Source organism: Raphanus sativus, unplaced genomic scaffold (genome assembly GCF_000801105.2).
Source record: "Raphanus sativus cultivar WK10039 unplaced genomic scaffold, ASM80110v3 Scaffold0168, whole genome shotgun sequence".
NCBI lineage: Eukaryota > Viridiplantae > Streptophyta > Magnoliopsida > Brassicales > Brassicaceae > Raphanus > Raphanus sativus.
The window spans coordinates 26,934-47,555 of NW_026615488.1; the positions used below are offsets into that span (position 1 = coordinate 26,934).

At 29.1% G+C, this 20,622-nt stretch overlaps 1 protein-coding gene and 3 long non-coding RNA genes across 4 annotated transcripts; 1 reads left to right on the forward strand and 3 right to left on the reverse strand.

Annotated features, from left to right (window-relative positions):
• Window positions 1–11,434: 11,434 nt before the first annotated feature.
• LOC130501338 (uncharacterized) lies at window positions 11,435–12,271 on the reverse strand. The gene is made up of 4 exons (XR_008939625.1): window positions 12,158–12,271; window positions 12,009–12,076; window positions 11,770–11,893; window positions 11,435–11,673 (listed from the first exon to the last, which is right to left on the reverse strand). It is a non-coding gene; the product is annotated as an uncharacterized LOC130501338 (long non-coding RNA).
• Window positions 12,272–12,460: 189 nt separating this feature from the next.
• On the reverse strand, window positions 12,461–14,423 carry LOC108810642 (uncharacterized). The gene is made up of 7 exons (XM_018582742.2): window positions 14,368–14,423; window positions 14,249–14,296; window positions 13,865–14,153; window positions 13,537–13,780; window positions 13,322–13,426; window positions 12,932–13,243; window positions 12,461–12,588 (listed from the first exon to the last, which is right to left on the reverse strand). The coding sequence occupies exons 2-7, from the start codon at window positions 14,286–14,288 to the stop codon at window positions 12,487–12,489; spliced, it is 1,092 nt and encodes a 363-aa protein (XP_018438244.2). The 5' UTR covers window positions 14,289–14,296; window positions 14,368–14,423; the 3' UTR covers window positions 12,461–12,486.
• Window positions 14,424–16,377: 1,954 nt separating this feature from the next.
• LOC108806044 (uncharacterized) lies at window positions 16,378–18,093 on the forward strand. Its single transcript, XR_001942500.2, has 3 exons — window positions 16,378–17,167; window positions 17,309–17,452; window positions 17,526–18,093. It is a non-coding gene; the product is annotated as an uncharacterized LOC108806044 (long non-coding RNA).
• A 656-nt stretch (window positions 18,094–18,749) lies between these two features.
• On the reverse strand, window positions 18,750–19,992 carry LOC130501341 (uncharacterized). The gene is made up of 2 exons (XR_008939628.1): window positions 19,806–19,992; window positions 18,750–19,727 (listed from the first exon to the last, which is right to left on the reverse strand). It is a non-coding gene; the product is annotated as an uncharacterized LOC130501341 (long non-coding RNA).
• Window positions 19,993–20,622: the final 630 nt, after the last annotated feature.

Sequence of the window (20,622 nt, forward strand, 5' to 3'; positions counted from 1 at the left end):
AATGATATTAATCGGAAAATCTAAGTCTAAACAGAAATAAAATAACCAAAAAAGTTTTAGGTAAATTGAATTTTTTTTTTAGTTTTTTTTCTAAGAACAGAATTAAATAAATGAAAAATTAAAATCATCAACGAATCAAATTTATTTTTAAGTGCATAAAATAATGAGAAATTGGTAATACACCCAAACACACATACATCTAACAATTTTCCATTGTAAGTTGAAAACTATTTTGGATGACTATTTTGCCTATACAGACTACTCATTTAGGGCTGCAGTTGCTCTGGCGTGTGTCAGTTTTATTCTTCCATCCGTTGGATAATTTTCATTCTTCTTTAGTTCTTTTTTATCTTTTATGTTTTTTATCTTCTTTCTTTCTTTTCCTCCGTATTCTTTCTTTTTTTTATTTTATCTCTCATCACTTATTAACTTTGGTCTATTTCTGATTACCTCGATAACATAATTTGTAACATGTTAACAAATAGTTTTCCACCGTTAACATAAAGCGTAACAGGTAACACAGTCTGTTAACTCGCTAACAAAATTTGTAACAACCTTAAAAATCAAATTCATAGTGTATTAACTTTGGTAAATTATACTAAATTATATAGTGTATTATTAAGTTATTGATTTTTTTAATGTATTATAATAAAATATAACCTAATAAAAAATTTGTTTAATGATTATCAATTTTCTCATCTATTTTAATTATTATCAACTTTTTCATCTATTTTAATGATTTGTTTAATGATTATCAAATTTTTCATCTATTTTATTATATCTGATTACTTCGATAACATAATTTTTAACATGTTAACATGTAGCATTCAACGTTGACATAATATGTAACATGTATCATAGTCTATTAACTCGCTAACAAAAATTGTAACAACCTTAATAATCAAATTCATAGTGTGTTAACTTTGGTAAATGATACTGAATTATATAGTGTATTATTAAGTTATTGATTTGTTTAATGTATTATAACAAAATATAATCTAATAAAAAATTTGTTACATGTTAACAAGCAGTATTCAATGTTAACAAAATGTGAAACATGCTACACAATTTGTTAACTCGTTAACAAATATTATAACATATTAGTCAATATCATTAGCCGTTAACTATACACATTGCATACTAACATATAACTTAACATATCGATGTGATTGATTATAATTCTAGTCTTCTAAATACGAAATGGATAATATATGTGTTAACAAGTAGTATTCAATGTTAACAAAATGTGAAATATGTTACAAAACAATTTTTATTAACTCGCTAACAAAATTTATAACATATTTGACGGTCACATTTATTTCTAGTTCTAAAATTGTTCATCATAAACCGAAAAAAGTGTTTATCAGATTTTTATTTTTCATAAACTTACTACTATAGATTTACGCTTTTATTCTTCATAATCATTTTGTCTCTAACAATTTTATTAGGTCTTTCCAATACAGGTGTAAAGTATATATGTACCGCTAAGCATCTTCCTTAATCGCTAACTTAATTTTGAGTGAAACAATTTCTTTTGCCTATATTTAAATTATGTTTCTTATTTTTTTCAACCTTGATTTATCTTACAACATAACCCAAATACAAATGTTGGTTAATCACATTCACATTTGTTATTTGATAACAAATATTATTACACGTTAACATTTTATTTAACGAGTACATTTTAATTTAACAATAATATCTTGCTATTACTAATAATGCTTACGTTTTTATACAAAAGTATACAAAATATTTTCTAAACAGTTCTCAGTATGCTTGTATCGATTTTTCCATTCACAAGTAATGCAACTAGGATAAACCTCTAATAATTTACTATATGCTATTTTTATCATTATTTAATTTCAAAATGTTGCCCTACACACTATTATCTTAAAACATACTAGATTTTGACCCGCGCTTTGGAAGCGCGGAATATTTTACGATGAAAAATTTCACTAATAATTTAATAAATATTTTGGTAATTTTTAAAAAGTGTGTATTTAAAATATTTTTGCATTTAAATCAGTGTTTTTAAATTCAACCCGATTGTGATTATACCGGTTAATCCGGAGATCTGACAATTCAATTTAGGTTTTTAAAATATACATATTAAAAAAAATCACTAAAACCCGAGACTAACCGATTGAACTGATGGATGACCGATATGTAATCTAATTGGATTTAAATTGTAATAGTTTCATAATTTGTAATCTTATAATCCAAATTTTAAAGTTCATTATTTTGCAATTTATGAAATTATAACGTTTCTACAAAATTTTAAAGAGAAAAATGATATATATAAAATAACTAAGATTAATTATTGTATTGTTTGGAAACATTGATAGTAGTATAAAAATATATTGTTTGGAAACATTGATAGTAGTATAAAGAAATAAGTATATTGTTTGTAAACATGGATAGTAGTATAAAGAAAGAAACATTAGTGATTTATGTAGGTTTAACTATAAATTATAAAGGTGTATTTAATTAAAAACTTACAAAATAAATGTTAGGTCCAACAGAATGTTTCTGTTTTAATAAGATAGATTCCAACTACAGTTATAGTTAATCACATTTTCATTCACAAATATCACAATTTTAGGTAACACCTTATCAATCTTTTAGTTGATATTTCTATGTGTAAATGTTAACATTTTATTTAACAAGTACAAATTAACATAACAATATTATTTTAGAATTACAAATAAACCTCATGTCTTTATATTAAATCATACAAAATATTTCTTAAACCTTTATACTAGATCATACTAAATCAAAGTACATGGTATATTTTTGTCATTAGCATTTAATACTATTTTTATATATACATCTTTTGATATGTTATCACATACATATTAGATGATATATAATATTATGTCTTAGTGACCACAGATTAGTTTTCAGCTAACATATTGTGTATTCGCTAAATTCTAGAGTTACACTAACGTTTGGCAATAACAAAGTTAACCGTTAATATATATTGGATGTGTAACAAACATATTAACTGTTATTGAATATCTTATGGGTAATATAATCTTGATTTTATCTTCACTTCTTTATCCAATCTATCGTTTGTTCTAAAGTTTATCTTTGAAGTCTGACACACGCTTCTGACGCACGCCTCTGACACACACCTTATCTCTATAGAATCTGTATTTGATAAAGCATGGGTGTTTTAGTATGCACAGTATCAAATATTACTCCTTTTTGGATTATCCACTACCATGGGTATTTGACCAATTTAGATTTTTCTTGGGTATATTACACAAATTGTCTCTAAAATAATTATTAGATAGATATCTATTACTTATTTGCAACTAAGTTATGAGAAAATATATGTTACATTTACGGATAAATTTTTGATATTAAAAATAATAAATAATCAGTCTTATAAACTAAATACAATCCAAATATTATATCAAAATATTATTCCCTATATTTTTAACTCATTTTAATAATATACCAATACATGTACAATTGAATTTCTTAAAAATAATGGTATAACTATTTCAAAAATGAAGAAAATTAAATATAAAAATCAATTACATAAATTTAAAAATGTATAGTTGATCATCGTAAAATATTACATACCAACATTAGGAATGAAATATCCTTTTATATATTATTTAAGAATCATTATAGCTTATGAGGTATGATATGTGTCATCACTTCACTTGAATCACTCTTAGGGTCTTCAAAATAAGTTTGTCCATCTAAACATATAAATACTTTTCTCTAAATAACTACATAAAATTAGTAATCTAGAAAAATATTATTTCTTATTTCCTTTAAAACTACAGAATTAACTAATGTGGTTTAAATATATATGAAAATTAATGATTTTGAATTAAATAAATTTGATAACTATTTGTGTATCATTTACCACTTTGTTTGTTTGATTTTATATTATCAACATAAATTAAAAATCACATTAATCATATAGAATTTGTTTTAGATTTTGTACCATGTTATACCTTTGAACTTTACAAACGACTTAAAATTATTAAAAATAATAAAATCTCACATTTAAAAATTTGTGACAGATAGTTCAATGTTTTCTTATACCAAAATTAAATACAAATGATCATAAATCTACATGAGTAGGAAGTTTCATTTAATATACATTCAATATATATATATATATATATATATATATATATATATTGATAAAATTAAAAATTTTTACCATTTAGTTTGATGAAATCATTTAAATATATTTTGCATATAGTTGATATTATCAAAAAAATTCTAAAAAACATTTTTTTTATAATATTTTAAGAATGGTCTAACTCCGCGCAATGCACAGATATCTTTACCTAATATGTTCATATTTGTATTAAACTATAAATATGTTATTTATCATTTTCTAATCATATATTAAACATATGAATAAAATATATTTTTACAGATTATATTTCAAAAATTTATTCTAAAGTTAGTTATAATATGTAATGTTTTTGTAATGTTTTTAATCTAATATTTTTATAGCTTACCAAACGCTAAAATGCTAATTAGATATAATTGGATATATTTAAATATAGAAAAATCGAGCACTGATAACACAATTCCCTAAAATATGTATTTGTTAAAGTCATTTTGGTTAATCATGATTTGTTTAGCTGTTGATATAATATTATTCTTGATTTAGTTTTTTTACAACTGAATTAAATAAATCAAAAATAAAAAACTCTCAACCAATCAAATTAAAACGATTAATTAGAGAGCTCTCCTATGAATGACACATAAACAAAATCATTAAATTGACTTCTAAATTAATATATTGGAGTTCTAAAAACACATTTTTATTTTATAATATTTACAAAATCTCACAATGTGCAAGCCGTTAGATTATTAAAGAACATTAATATTTTAAGAATGGTCTTATCAAGGCACGGATCTTTACCTAATATGTTCATATTTGTACTACACTATAAATAAGTTATTTATCATGTTCTTATCATATATTAAACATATAAGTAAAATATATTTTTGTACAAATTATATTTCAAAATTTATTCTAAGTTAGTTATAATATGTAATGTTGCATGTAATTGTTTTTAATCTAATTTTTATAACTTATCAAACGCTACAATGTTAATTAGGTATAATTGGATATATTTAAATATAGAAAAATTGAGCATTGATGACACAATTTCCTAAAATACGTATTTGTTAAAGTTATTTTGTTAAGCATGATTTCTTTAGTTGTTGATTTAGTTTTTTTGGAACTGTATTAAATAAATTAAAAAAAACTATCAACCAATCAAATTAGAGAACACTCCTATGAGTGACAAAAAGCAAAATCACTAAACTGGCTTCTCAATTAATATATAGGAGGATCAAACAAAAAAAGAAGTAATATACAAAAAATGTTATCAGATATTTATTATTCATAATCATTAATTATCATATATACGTTAATTATATTAGTTAATTCCGTAGTTTTTATTTAAGAAAAATGCAGGAATATTTTTTGTACATTATTTATCCAATTTGATAGTTAATTTAATAAAATATAATATAAATTAAGATGGATCAATCTATTTTTTTAAAAAAATGAATTTCATTTTCGTAGTGCTACATACAAAACAATGTTGTAGTGTTTTTCAATTAATATATAAAGATTTTAGTTTCAAAGTGATCTGATTGTCGTTCATATGGATACAGAGCTACCAGTTTGGTTTACAGAGTCTATATGAGTCTGTATAGTTGCTGACAAAAAAAAAGGTGATCTGATTTGTCATATAGATTTGTATCTGTGTCTGGTAGCTGTGCCTTGACCTCTATTCTCAGCCACATTCTTCTTCCTTGTAAAACTCAAAATTTTGTTTCAGAGTCTCTGAGAGAGCTGCTGCATATGTGACAGAGACACATCTTCGTCTAATGTAACGTGTCCTTTCTTCAGTTTGTCATCCTTTTCGTCTTAACTCTTGTGATGATTTGGGTTCTATTACCGTTCGTATGTAACTACTAGTATCATTGTATTTGGACAGAGTTGGAAGATAAGAAATTAGATTTTGATCCGCACTTAGAAAATGTAGATTAGTTTATAAATTAAATTAAATTATTTTTAATTAATTTTATTCATAAAATTGTATACAGATTTGTGCACATTTACCAAAAATCGTATACCAAACTGGTGAAACTGAAACTAAACCAAAAGCTACCTGAGTTTTTATAATAAATAGCTGAATAAATACTGTATTTCGGGAAACCCAAAAATTGAAACCGAACCGTAAACCAAAAGACACCTGAATTTTTAAAATATAAATTGCACACCAACAAATATTAATTATATTTAATTTCTAAATAACCAAATATTCTAAAAATATTATTTATAAACTGAATTATCAAAAATTGAATTACTCAAATTATTTAAATTCAAATATTAAACATTATCCAAATTATCTAATAATTTTGATCCAAACAATCCGAATTACACAGTGTTTAAACTGAAAATCCTAAATTATCCAAGATTTTTATTTAAAATCAGAAATTACACGATAAGCAAAAAGGGGAACCGGAACCAAATTGGATCTGGATTTTCTTTTGGATACTAACCAGTATCTAACTTAGCTAACGAATCAAAAAAAAAAAAACAAAATAACTCAACTAAAAACAAACCAAACTTTGTAAATATCTATATAATTCCTAAATTTCTAGAAACAAAACACAAAAAACTAAAAATACATTTAAATGATGCGAGGAAAACATTTTATTTTTACAATTTAATTCATTTTAGTGGGGGGGTGCATGTGGTTTATTGATGAATTAAGATATAAGCAATGTTTTTATATCTGATTCGGATCTGCAGTTGAACCGATAAATTGGTGGCTGTATCTAATATGGACCGGCTTATGTTCTTCGTGTAGCATTCTATCATGGTTCTACTAACTGATTTGTTTCCAAAAAAATCAAATTTAATGAAAACCTATTAATTAAAAATTTGATAAACCCAAAACTCCGTAATTAATCCGTGAACCGACAAAACCCCAACGAAATCGGATAATAATTTTTAAAACATTGACAAAAGTTCTCATATATTTTATAATAGTACACAAAAATGAATAAACTATTTAATTCGACATATAAAGTAAATGCATAGTATTTATGTTATAAATTTTAATTCATACATTTTGTAATGATTAATATTATTACAATTTTAATGTAGGTAATTTATTTTTCTTGTTTAGAAACATGCAATGAGTTTAGGACTATTAATAAAATTACTTTTATGATTTCTGAAATGAACTTTTTAAAGGATGGATGCAATGAATTAAATTAATGCGTATAATTTTAATCTCAAAAAAAAACAAAGACAAAAAATTCATTAATAAGAATTAAATTTCTTTTTTAAATTTAGGTATAATTTTGAGAAAATTGGCATTTTCATTAAAAGAAAAAAAATAGGAATGTGTCATAGATGAAAATTGCAATGTAATATTCCTCTTGAATTTTGGAGATACTAGGGGTTAGCCCGGGCTACGTCCGAGACAATTTTGATTTTTCAAATATTTCGTATACAATTAATTCGCTGAATGTTGGACTCCGAACTATATACTTTTTGTGAATTTATGAACACTTTATATTTATAGTATGTATAATAAAGAGTTTGAATATCTACTGAGTTTGAAATTATTTTATTTTACATTGATGTAAACATTTTTGTGATAGTTGAATTTTGTTGTTTGTATTTTTTGTGATAGTTTAACCTTTGAAAGTTTTGTATATATTTGAACTCTTATTTATATTTTTTTATGGGATCTAATAAATATTTTCCAATGGAACCTTATATTATATAATCAGAACATTTGATATTATATATGTTTTTTCTTTTGACTAAAAATATTTGTTTTCCTATCATTTTGTTTTTGTTTCTGAAAATTGGCTTCCAAATTAACCAAATCAAATGTCAATTAAAAACCAAAAACATAAACCGGATCTCAATCTCATATCCACATTAACCTAACCAAATCAAGTGTCAATAACCAAAAACATAAACTGGATCCTAATCTCATCTCCACGTTGACAGAAACGAATCGTGCCCATAAATTAATTTTATATTTTATCACGTCAAATTTTTCTATTATTTTACAAATCAAATTACAAATTAAAAAATAGAATCATGTTTTTAAAGTTTGTTCTAACTTAGTTTCTAACATTATGTCACTTCGATTATCTTTAACAAAGAAACATCTAAGTAATAGTTGTATCCATAATATAAATCTAATTTAGTTTTTCAAATTTGTTTTTCACTTTTATACACAGTCACATACAAAAAAAAGGAAAATAATATTATCATAAACTAACTTGTCATTATTTGACTTTGTCATGGAAAATTAATCTCTGTCGATGACTTGAAAAAAACCGTTTTTTTTTGTAACAAATCATTTTCTCTTCTCTTATGTGTTTGCTTTTTGAAAATTTTCGGCGAAAAAATCACCAATTTCATACAATCAAATTTTGAATTGTGAGTTGTGTCGAAAAGGGTCTTTCTGATTGAATTAGAGACTTAAGGGTAAAGAAATATTGGTGTAGAGAAGTGATTTCAACGCATAGTTTGCTCTTCTCATTCATCCTTCTTCTCGCTCTCAAGCTTGTTCATGTTCTTTCTCAATCATGGTGATCAGTTACTTTCTTTCTTATTTTTTTGTAATTGCTGCCTTGACTTCTCTTTTATATAGCTAAGGTTGGGATAATTATGAATCAGTTGATGGGTTTCTCTGATATTGAGTTTTGACTAAGTATAGTTTGGATACAACTATAAAAATTGGATCTCTGTGTTTAGCGATGTCTAAGGTAGAATATTTTATCATCATTTTGCTTTTTTGTATATTTATATTTATATCCTTGTAGCAGTTTTATGCCGTGATTTTTCGTGGTAGATTTTGCTGTTCGCTCCATCTATGACATCTTTTGTGATTATCACCTTTGCTCTTTGTTATGATCATGTTATTTTGTAACTTTTAAAGTTCTGGTTTGTGGGAGAGGGGTTCTTTTCATTATGTTTTGGCAACGCCACTATTTGTTGCTTTCAAGATATTGCTCTGTGTACATCTTGAAGATCAATATGGTATACTCTTTAACTTGTAATATTAATATTGGTTGTATTTATGGACGGTGTGTTTGTTTATGATAGATGGTTATGTCTCTCACTCCTTGTGTTGCAATTGCTTATGGTGAAATATTTGGTTGTGTCTTGCCATTGCTTGTGTGTGTTTATGGCTGGTGTGTTTGCTTATGATAGATCTGAAATTGGTTTCTTAGTTATTGTTCAATATTACTTACCATCATTCCAGAAGGTTGTAACTCGTTATGTTTTCTTTTCTTTTCTTTTTATTCTTAGGAAAGAATGATTCTTTCTCATTTGTGGATGAGTGGAAAGGAGAAAACTGAAAACAATCATGTGCATGGTTCCACAATTTTCCACTCGCCAATCTCTCCGTCTTACTGGTTTGGAAACAATATATTTTTATTCAAATGCACTCTCTAGTCTATATTTCCTTTGCATTTGCAAACGCTATAACTGCAAGATTGAATGCTTGATATTTTTTTTTTGCATATTTACATTTTTCTGGAGAATGTGCAAGACACTTATGCCTAGAGTTGAAGAAACTATGAGTGATGAAGCCATATGAGAAATACTTCATGTAAGTCGATTCTTCACTATTTGCATGTGAACTTATCCAAACATATTATCCTGTATAAAAGAGGTTTTTACTATATTTAATGTAATATATCTATTTCTTTTTACGATAGATGTTTAATGTTATATTTTTATTTTTGTATATTTACTTATTGTTTATTTTTTCTTATATTGTATATTTACTTATTCTAATTTTCTTACTTTTATATCAAATGATAATATTATGATATATGTTTAATGTAGTATTTCTATTTCTTATATTGTATGCTTGTTTTTCTTATAATGTTTATTTACTTATAAAAATATTTGGAAATAATAAAAGTGTAAAACTTTACATTTTCAGATAGATGTTAATGTAGTTTTTCCATTTACTTATTATTTATTTTTCTTATATTGTATATTTACTTATTCTAGTTGTTCTGCTTTTTATATCAAATTGTTATATTATTTACGATATATTTTTATGTAATATTTCTATTTATTAGTTCTATATTACTCATTTTTATTTTATTATATTGTATATTTAATTATTCTAGTTTTATTACTTTATATTGTATGCTTATTTTTCCTACATTGTATATTTACTTATAAAAATATTTGGAAATAATAAAAATGTAAAACCGTAAATTTTTTAAGATAGGTGTGTAATGTAGTTTTTACATTTCTTATATTTCACATTTACTTATTATTTAATTTTTCTTATATTGTATATTTACTTATTCTAATTGTTTTACTTTTATATCAAATTGTAATATTACGATAGATGGCTAATGTAGTATGTCTATTTTTATATTTCATATTTAATTACTATTTATTTTACTACATTTTTTCAGATATATATTTAATGTAGTTTTTCTATTTCTTATATTGAAAATTTACTTATTTTTTTATTTCTTATCTTGTATATCTACTTATTCTAATTTTCTTTCTTTTATATCAAATTGTAATATTACGATAGATGTTTAACGTAATATTTATATTTCTTATATTGTATGTTTATTTATTATTCATTATTCTTTATATTTCATATTTACTTATTTTTTATTTTTTAATAATGCTACATGGCATCTTTTGAAAAATATTACTTTTAGCTTTTTTCCATAATTAGAATAATAAAAATATACATTTAGTTTTTTGGAAATAATAAAAATGTAAAATTAAATGTAAAAAATGTAATACTACTATTTCTTATATTTTATATTTTCTTATTCTAATTTTCGAATTTATTTATTTAATTTATAAATATAAAATGGTAATAATACATTATAGACAGTTTAATGTAATATTTTTTTAAAACAAAATATTTAGTAATAATGACATATGACATCTTTCCGACGAAATTTTTTTGATGATGTGTACGCTCTCTTGAGTCTCAAAAGCTCCATTTTATTAGTAGAGATTATTATTGACTGTTATCGTAATTTAAGAATTATTGAAAATATATATTCACTGAATTTGAAAAGTTAAAATTGATTTTGTTAGGTTCGTAAAAGTTTAATTGAGGAATTTATGGTATATTCGAATATTAATGATATATTTCATTGCTATCTTCAAGAGCTAGCTGTTAAAATATGGAAGTTGTTTGTCAATATGCGAAAATATTAATCATCTTGCAAGGGCACCAAAATCAGTTGCTATCAATTTTTCAAATTCCAGGCAAATTGTGTAAAATCACTTCATCGTAGATTTGTGAGAGCAAAATTTTGTGTTAATCACACTTGGCTCCATAAAAGGTGATTTTCATAACCTCTATTACTTGCATAATTTTTATGATATTTGTATAATTTATGTTCACCAAAATAATAGAGTGTATTTCATTTCATTCAAAGATCCCATGTAACATTTGTGTTTGTGTAGATGAGAAAGAAATACTACAGTAAGAAAAGGAGACCAGTAACATTTAAGTCCTAATAAAAGTAGTACTATGAACATATAAGCTTCTGAATTCATCGAACTTCGTGTCTTGCTCCTCAGTGCCGAATGATTGTGGCTTTCTCTCATCGTTTTTGCAATCGAGATAAACAGCTCTGTTTGGCAGCAAAAACAGACCAAAATCGCATCATCACTAACATACAAGAAACGTTCTGTAATCAATAAATCTGAAAGAAATCAGTTAACTGCACCTCGAGATCAGGGATAGCACGGTCAGCTTGAAACTGAAAGAAAGAATAGCGGAGAAGAGTCTCTGGATCACCGCTTTCAAACTGCAACTGATTTAGAAGCATGGTCTTGCTCAAACTAAAGTCCCTGATGAATAAGAAAGAAACAAAACGGTCTATGTCAATGAGTATGTCAAGAAGTCTAAAAGCGCAAATATCAAATCAGGTTGATTATATATATATAGGTTACTTAACAACTGTACCTGCTCAAAACATCAGCACTTCCTTTGAGGATGCAGATACTTCGTTTGTCAGCACCACCACTCATCTTCTGAATGGCAAAGAGAGTAAATCATACCAAACAGATTTAAAGGTAGCAAGAATTGAAAATATATGGAAACAATAGCTCTACCTTAATCACGCCTCCATCAAATGATATCTCAGTTAATTCTTTCAAAACTGGAAGCAGACCCGAATGATGAACGGTACCGGGGTTTAAGATGGAAAAAGTACTTGACACCTGCAGTACATGCAGCCAATCACCATGTCAATGTTTTCCGTGGAACTAATAAATCCAATAAACCAAACCGCATCTGAAAACTAGATCAACTAGACAGCATTAAACTCCCAGGCATGTGCACCATAACTTTCTGTTCATAGAAATCGTCTAAGAGCAAAGTATTCGCAAACAATAAATGTACATGTGCAATATACAAACTCTCAGGCATCTTAGAAAGTGGTTTAATGAAGGCTTGCCTGAGGAAGATTCTTATCGATTGTGCTATTAAAGATTGTCTCCACGAAGTCTTTCTCATCGTCGCTGTTTAAGTCCATCTTAGACACCTGTGGAACAATGAGCAAACAGGCAGGTATTACAATCACGTTTTAGACAGCAAGGGACTCGATAAGCATACAATAAACATACTGTTAAGATTCGGCAAAAACTCGAGAGAGTTTGCTAGTAATTTTTGAACGATAAAAAACACATACAATAGCCAAAAACAGGATCAAAGTCACTCCAACTCCAGATCAGATTAAAGGGATAAGAATAGATTTTCCTATTTCAGCAGACAAATACAGATTCACTTGAATTTGGCTATTGATAAGAACAGCCCCCAGAAAAACAGGTACCTTGTTAAACTTGTTCAAGTTTTCAAATAGAAGAACAGAAGAGGAGGCAACTAACCTGCATCGCAAATGCCTCACGTTCCTCTTTGCTGAACCTGAACAAACTCACGGGAATTATCATTTTCATTAATTTGAAGACATCACGTTCTTCACCAAGTAATCCCTTTTGAGACTTTCTGTTCTCTCTTTTTATGTCACCATCATTAGCAAGAACCAGTGCGTTAAGAGCCTTCTGGAAGCTATCCTCGTGAAACTTAGCATTTTCATCCAAAACCAAGTAAACCCCATTGCCTCCGGCAAGAAAGACATAGTGCTGGAGCTGAGTTGGCTGATAATCAGTGTAAACAATGCGGCATGGTTGTTTGTGAACCTGCAATACCAAACACTAAAATCACATCTCCAGAGCAACAAACCATATAAAGCTTACTTTCATTTGACAAAGGCTTGCCTGAGGTAGCTTCTTATCATCATCTGAAAGCATATCGATAGTGCGAGTAAAAATTGTCTCCACGAAGTCTTTCTCGTCGTCACTGTTTAAGTCCATCTTAGACATCTGTAGAACAATCAGTAAACAGGCAGGTATTACAATCACGTTTTAGACAGCAAGGGACTCGATAAGCATACAATAAACATACTGTTAAGATTCAGTAACTAGGTCTTTACCTTCACGACATGAGCATCGTGGCCATTGCAATTAGGAGGATCATCACTATCAGAACTGGAAGAATCTTCCTGCCCTGACATAGCGTTATCTCCGGAATTGTCTGCTTCGTCTACGTTTTCCATGACATCATCTTCATTATCTCCCCCAGAGTCTCCGGACTTGTCAGTATCAACACCAGACGAATCTCCTTCTGATGCACTCTCGGTAGTCACTCGGTAGTGTACCAAAACAGAATCCTGAAATCTAAATTAAGAAAATAAGGAAAATTAATCAGTATGAGAGGAAACGATAAATGCAAAAAAATTTTTTTTTTTTTAAATTACTTACTCGTTCTGAATGGGTTTGTAGACTCTCCTCTCGTAAGTTGTCAACGGAACTAGAGATATACGGCTTCTCTTATAGTACAAAGGGGTGTCTTCTGCCGTTCTCTTATGCTGTGTCTCCCCCCAGTCTACAAAATCAAACTGAGAGAGCGTGCTGAACAGAAAAAGGCCTTGTCGGTATCCATCAACTGTCTCAAGAGAGTAGACATGGTTTGGATGCAACATGAAGATGTCACGGACTTCGCTAGAACTCAACCAGCTATATCTGGATCTTTCTAAGATGTCATCAACTTCTTTTTTTTTCCAAAAAAAAAGAAGAAGCAATGCTGTTAGTTAGTTTTCTTTAAGATACATATTCGAACTAAAAAGGAAGTTCAAGAACAAAGACCTCCGAAAACCAAAGAGTCATCCTGCAAATTATACGCCATTTGTAAACCTAGAATAAAAAATTCAATTAATACACACACTTTCCAATTTTCAAACGCTAACTAAGCAAATCGTACAAACCTAATCAATAAACAAAGCAAATCAAAGATCTCAGCTAGCGATCGAAGCAATTCTTCTTATAATGTAACTCAGGAAATCGAACATATATATATATATGTTAACTTATTGTAAAATTTAGTTAACTTCATATATTTTAAAAAAAAATCCAAATATGATTTAAATAAATACTATTATATATATTCTCTAATATTAATACCTAAAGATTTAACTCAAAAACAAAACCTAAAAACTATAAACATCTAAGTCGTAGCCGTCTCGTCTCGTTCTTATCTAATATACATTGTCTAACGGTAAAATTATGTAACAAAATTAATGTTTAGTATTTTTAGTTTTTAGATACATTGTTTTTTACTCTTAGTAATGGATTAACCAAACCAAACCGAACCCTAACCGAACCTAAATCAAACCCGAAACTAAACCAATACGCCCACCCCTAAAAAAATAACATAGTATATATTGTTCAAATCTTGAAATATTTATGATTGCAGAGAAAGATCTAATGATTATCCCAACATCAACACAGATTTTCCCTAACTAAATCAAAAACACTAATCACTAAAGTCTAAAATAAAATATAAGTCATAATCCAAATATCAAAATATAGAAGAAGATAAATTGAGTAAATAAAATAGAACATTCTACATATGGTACAGTTCCTATTAATAAAATTATAAAATTGTTTAATGATAGTGGAAGTAATGCTTATCCCAAATACTAACATGCACAAATAGAATAGTACCAAACAAAATAGTATAGTATATACTATTCAAAATATGCACATAGTATATAATGGTGAAATTATGAAATGTATATGATTGAATGAAAGAAGTTAATGATGATTTCAACCATATCTCATTAACCTTATAAATATTAAACCCTAAATTCTAATTACTAAACCATAATCCAATGCAAACATAATCCAAATGTAAACTCTAAATTCAAATATCAAAATATATTTCTAAACAAAATAGAACACTAAATCCTAAATTCTAATGAGTAAACTATAAACCTAAATATAAACCATTAACCCATATATAAACTTTAAATCCAAATAGAATGAAATACAATAAATAACATAGTACAAATTGTGAAATTATGAAATGTTTATGATTACTTGAAAGAAGTTAATGCTGATTTCGACTATACCCCCTCACCTTATAAATCTAAACCTTAAATTTTAATCATTAAACCATAATCTAAATATAAACCCTAAACCTAAATATCAAAACATATTTCTAAATAAAATATAATACTTTTATTAATCGTCAAATAAAATGGAACAACATAAAATAGTATAGGAAAAGGTTGTGGGAATGGAAGAAAAACACTGGTAATAATACAACAACTAGATCTTGACCCGTCCGACTGGGCGGGTGTTTGCTTTAACTTATAAAAATCTTATCAACTTATACCTAATTGAAAACTATTAGATTTTATAAAATATGTTCCACGTTCTTCACTATCATATAATTATTATTGTATTTAATGTACTTGTAACACGAAAAATACTAATACCTTAGTGTATATATATTTTGCATTGTTTATTTGATATTGTAACCATAATATAGATAAATGTAATTTCTAAATTAATAATAACATATTTGTCGTATTAATAGATAAAAAATCTTGTTTGAGAGAAATATATTTTTACCTACGTATTATATATAAACTATAAATATCAATAACTATAATAAACAACCAAATTATTACAATTGCCCAATAATAATTTAGTTATCAAAATGGATCGATTTTAATAGCAAATTAAATAATGTTGTCCAATTTTATAGTAACAGTTTTTTAAAACATAAACCCGAAATAGATGTTATCTTTGTGTCCAAACTAAATTTTAATTTTTTAACTCTGCAATTCATGTTGCCAAACAAAATTAAAAGGTATTTCTATTTAATAAGATAGATATATATGATAGAAATAGTGGATATGTTTTTTTTGGCTAAATACTAAATTATCATTTGTTTTGTAGCCATCTAACTTAATTTCTCAAATAAAAATTTGAAATTTTTTTTTCTAAACCATCTTCTTCAATAAAATAGATTTTTCCGATGTGATTATCTTCAGCAATCAAACAATCGAAATCTGGTCTGTACTGGCGTCAAGATGCATGATCCAACCGTTGAGCAACTGGGAGGCAACAACCGTCCAGCTTCACCAATTCACTGGGCAAAAACCAAGCCGCAACCTCCTTCTCCTCTCCTGGCAAGCAACGATCTATATGACTTGGAGAGAAAGAAATAACCGTACCCATAGGAACTCCTTCAGGTCTGCTAGATCAATCTATTTGGAAATCGATAGAGTTATCAGACAGAGGATTGCCAGTATCAGACAATCTGACATGGCTCTGGGTTTCTTTTTGATATTTGCCACACATATCGGATGGGTTTCCTCATAGGGAGCACTTGCTTCGCCCCGTCTCTTCCTCCTCCTCCTCTCCATTCTTCTCAGATGCAGTTCGTGCTTCTTTGCTCCACCAATGTCGCCTAAATCCAAGGTCGCCGACCACCTTCGGCTTCTCTACGCAGCCAAGATGCAGACGACTACGCTGCTTCCGTTAAGAGAAGAGCTTTGTTGCCGATGCCAGCTATGGCGGATGAGAGTGACTAAATCAGTTCAGTTCCCTTCTTCTAGCCTTTCCTCTGCTACTGCATTGTAGACTAAAGATCTTTTGCTTATGGTCTTATGTTCAAGTTTGCTTCTGGTTCATCTTTCATTACTGTGATCACTTGTTTCATTCATTTCAGTAGTCAATGAGATAAAGACACCAAAGCTTAATCAAGAAGCTGAGGTTTGTTTTTAAATTCTCTTATACCTTCTCAAAAATTTGAATCCAGAGACCTCCTTCGAACCAAGCTTGATCGTTTATTGTTTTGATTATTCGAGTAAAGTTCTTGATTGATAGACTTTACTAAGTCAGTGATGTGTTTAGGTTGCAGTAAGTGAAGGAGCATTCCCAAATCCATTTCTGTCTCTCTTGGGATTTTTAGCGCTGGTGTTCTTGGTGCAATCTATGCAATAGCTCGGAACGATTCTAAAACTCCTCAACCTCAAGGCTCAAGAAACCGTCGAATCTGTAAGCTTCTCTGCTACACTTTTACACATTTTGCTTAAGAAAGTTCATGTCGGTCTATGTTTACTTATAACAGTTCTATCACAAGTAAGCAATTGTTCATGCCAATGGACCATTTACTTGGACTCAAAGAGTTCTGCAATTGAGGAGTTAAAACATCAGAATAAGAACTTTAAGGCTGAGAAAAAGAGTTACATCCAAAAGCTTGATGATGTTTCAAAAGACTACAGTGCTTTGCAATCAACTTCTGAAACGAAAGCAGCTGCTGATGCGGAGGTCATTAGCAGGAAAGATGAGGAGATTCAGCAGCTAAAGGAAAAGCTGGAGCATGCGCTAAAGGATGCAAATGACAGTAACGACAAAGTTGCTGACTAGTTGTAATTGTTATATAGTTCTGTTTTATTTTTGATAGTACCTTCCCATATGCACAATGATCACAAAGGCCAAGTCCATGCTGGTGGAATCCAAATTTGTAAGTCGTTGTCCATTATAATATACGACTACAGAATCACTAAGGTAAGCAGCAATATTCTATATGCCAACTTGCACATCTGTTTAGTAATAGTACCATAGCTAGCCATTAGATGCAAACATCTAATGATTATAACTTTATATTACTACTTTATAAGAGAAATATTTTTATACTATGTTGTGTACTATTGTAAAATATAATATGCCTCACACTGCAGAGGATTAGCAAGTTGTAGTAACAGCAATGATATTTTTATATGTAATGAATGTATTAAACAAATCATTCATCACTTCCTTAAGACCAGATTAGATCCTTGACCTCAAACGTAACCACCAAAACACAACCCCCAAAAAAAAATCTGTATTCCCACATCTCCACTCGGTTCTTCAAGTTTTTTTTTTCACATGCTCTAACGGATCTGTGCGATTCAGGGATCAATAAATTAAAGAACGCCAAATGTGTTCGAAAACTTTCGGTTACGAACGGGTCAAAGATGTGTCTGAAAATATTTTCATGTTGAAGAAGATCTCAAGATGGAGACTGATGTGGAGAAAGATAATGATGGGGATGAAGCACAAGAAGAAAAATCAGGTTCTTGATCATGGTGTTCGATATGATCCTTTCACTTATTCACAAAACTTCGAGAATGATGGAACCATCGCATATCACGAAGATCCTGATGTTTCTTCTAAGTCCTTTTCAGCTCGATTTGTTTCTTCTTCTAAAGTTTTCAATGTAAACTATGTTTGAGTTTCTTCATTGTATTTGTAATACAATTTTGATTTCAACTGTTAATATATATTTTAACATCATTTTGCTTATGCAAAAGGTAAAGAAAGCTACAAATCATAGCTAATCATGTGATTCATTAGTGGCTAATGCCACAAGAAAAGGCGATGATTACGTGCTGCTAAGTCACTGCCAAGTTACAAAGATGAAAACATCTTCTACGAGATCCACATTGCCAAACAGATTCAAGTATCGATGAATAAATGATTGCATCATATACACAAATTAAGTCTTTATCTTCCATCTCTCTCATCATTTCTTGCAGCGTGTGAGAAACATCCAAGCAGAGTATTATTATAAGTGACACCATCAGGCTTAATATTACCAGAATGCTTCATATATAGCTTCAAATATTTCTATAGCCCTCTTTGACACTCACCTGTTCTAGCAAACCCATTAAGGATGATGTTAAGAGAGTTTATATCCGCAATGCACCCGTTCTCTTCCATCTTTCTAAGCAATCAGTTAGCTTCATTTACCATACCAGCGCTTCACCATTCCTGACACTAGAGGCGTTGTAAGCATTACACATCAGGACCGGTTTCTTGGTTCTTCATCTTCACTGAAGAGATCTAACGCTTCACTTAACTTCCCACATTTCCCAAAACTTGTTTGATCATCACAGCGTTATAACTCTTGAGCTTGTAGGTTTGCACTTGCGTTCACCATCTTAGCTCGTCCCAAGGGTTTCACAAGCTCAGAGAGCACACCAGGGCTAACACTAACATACATACATATTAGTGGAGGAGGAATCGTGTTGGAAGTTTCTTCTTTTACCAGCCCATTTGAAGAACTGAGTCTTGATCAACCGGTTGAGATCAACTTCTATGTGGAGGATTGAACGGACTAGTCGATGGTCGCACATTTGAAGATTTTTTCGAGTATTCTTGTGAATCTCTCGTCTAACATAGGCGTGAAGGATTGTTTCTTGATAGTTTCCAAGTTCTTGTGATGGATGGTTCTCAGATTCCTCAGGGTTTGGAGCACTAAACATCTGAACAATCTCATTTTTATTTTCTGTGGAAGCATAAGAGTGTGAGGAAAGGGTAAATTAGTCTCGAGAAGGCGTGAGAGTGAGGTAAATTGTAGATTTACCTGTTTGCTTAAATCTCTGAGAGAGATGAGGTAGAGTGTGAGACGCTTCGGTACACCATCTTTATAAACGAGTTTCGCTCTTCCGGTGGCGAAAAAAATCGATATTCGCCGTCGCCGTTGGTGGTTTTAGCAATCAGACATGCGATAGGGTCGGAGAAGAGAGAGAGTTGAAGAAGACGCGCGTGAGCTTCACGTGTTATTTTAAAGAATGAGAGGATAACAGCAAGGCGGTTAACTCTTACGTGGCTGCTTCTCAGCAAAAAAAAAAACCGAACTATTCGAAAATTACAAAAATTGCCACTGTCCGAAAGAAAAATGTTCGTTTTTTTTGGTGAATGTTGATGAATAAAGTCCCACATCGGTAGTTGGAGAAACAATTAAGTAATATATATAAAGGGTTAGGGCCAATCCACTAATTGCCAATTGGTTTTAAGTTGGAAGCCCATAATTAACCCGAATCTAATATGGTATCAGAGCAGTCGATCCTTGTGGATCTAAGTTAAATTAAAAAAGAGCCACCCGATGTTGGGCCACTCCGTGGATGGTATTCCCACAGTTGTCCACGCATGTGCGTGAGGGGGAGTGTTGATGAATAAAGTCCCACATCGGTAGTTGGAGAAATAATTAAGTAATATATATAAAGGGTTAGGGTCAATCCACTAATTGCCAATTGGTTTTAAGTTGGAAGCCCATAATTAACCCGAATCTAATAGTGAACTTTACTTGAGAAATTGAAGGATGATTCCGAATTTTCTTTGCTTATCTGAGGGTCTGCTCAAGTCACTACACAACACAAAGGAAGTTCCTTTTTTTTTTG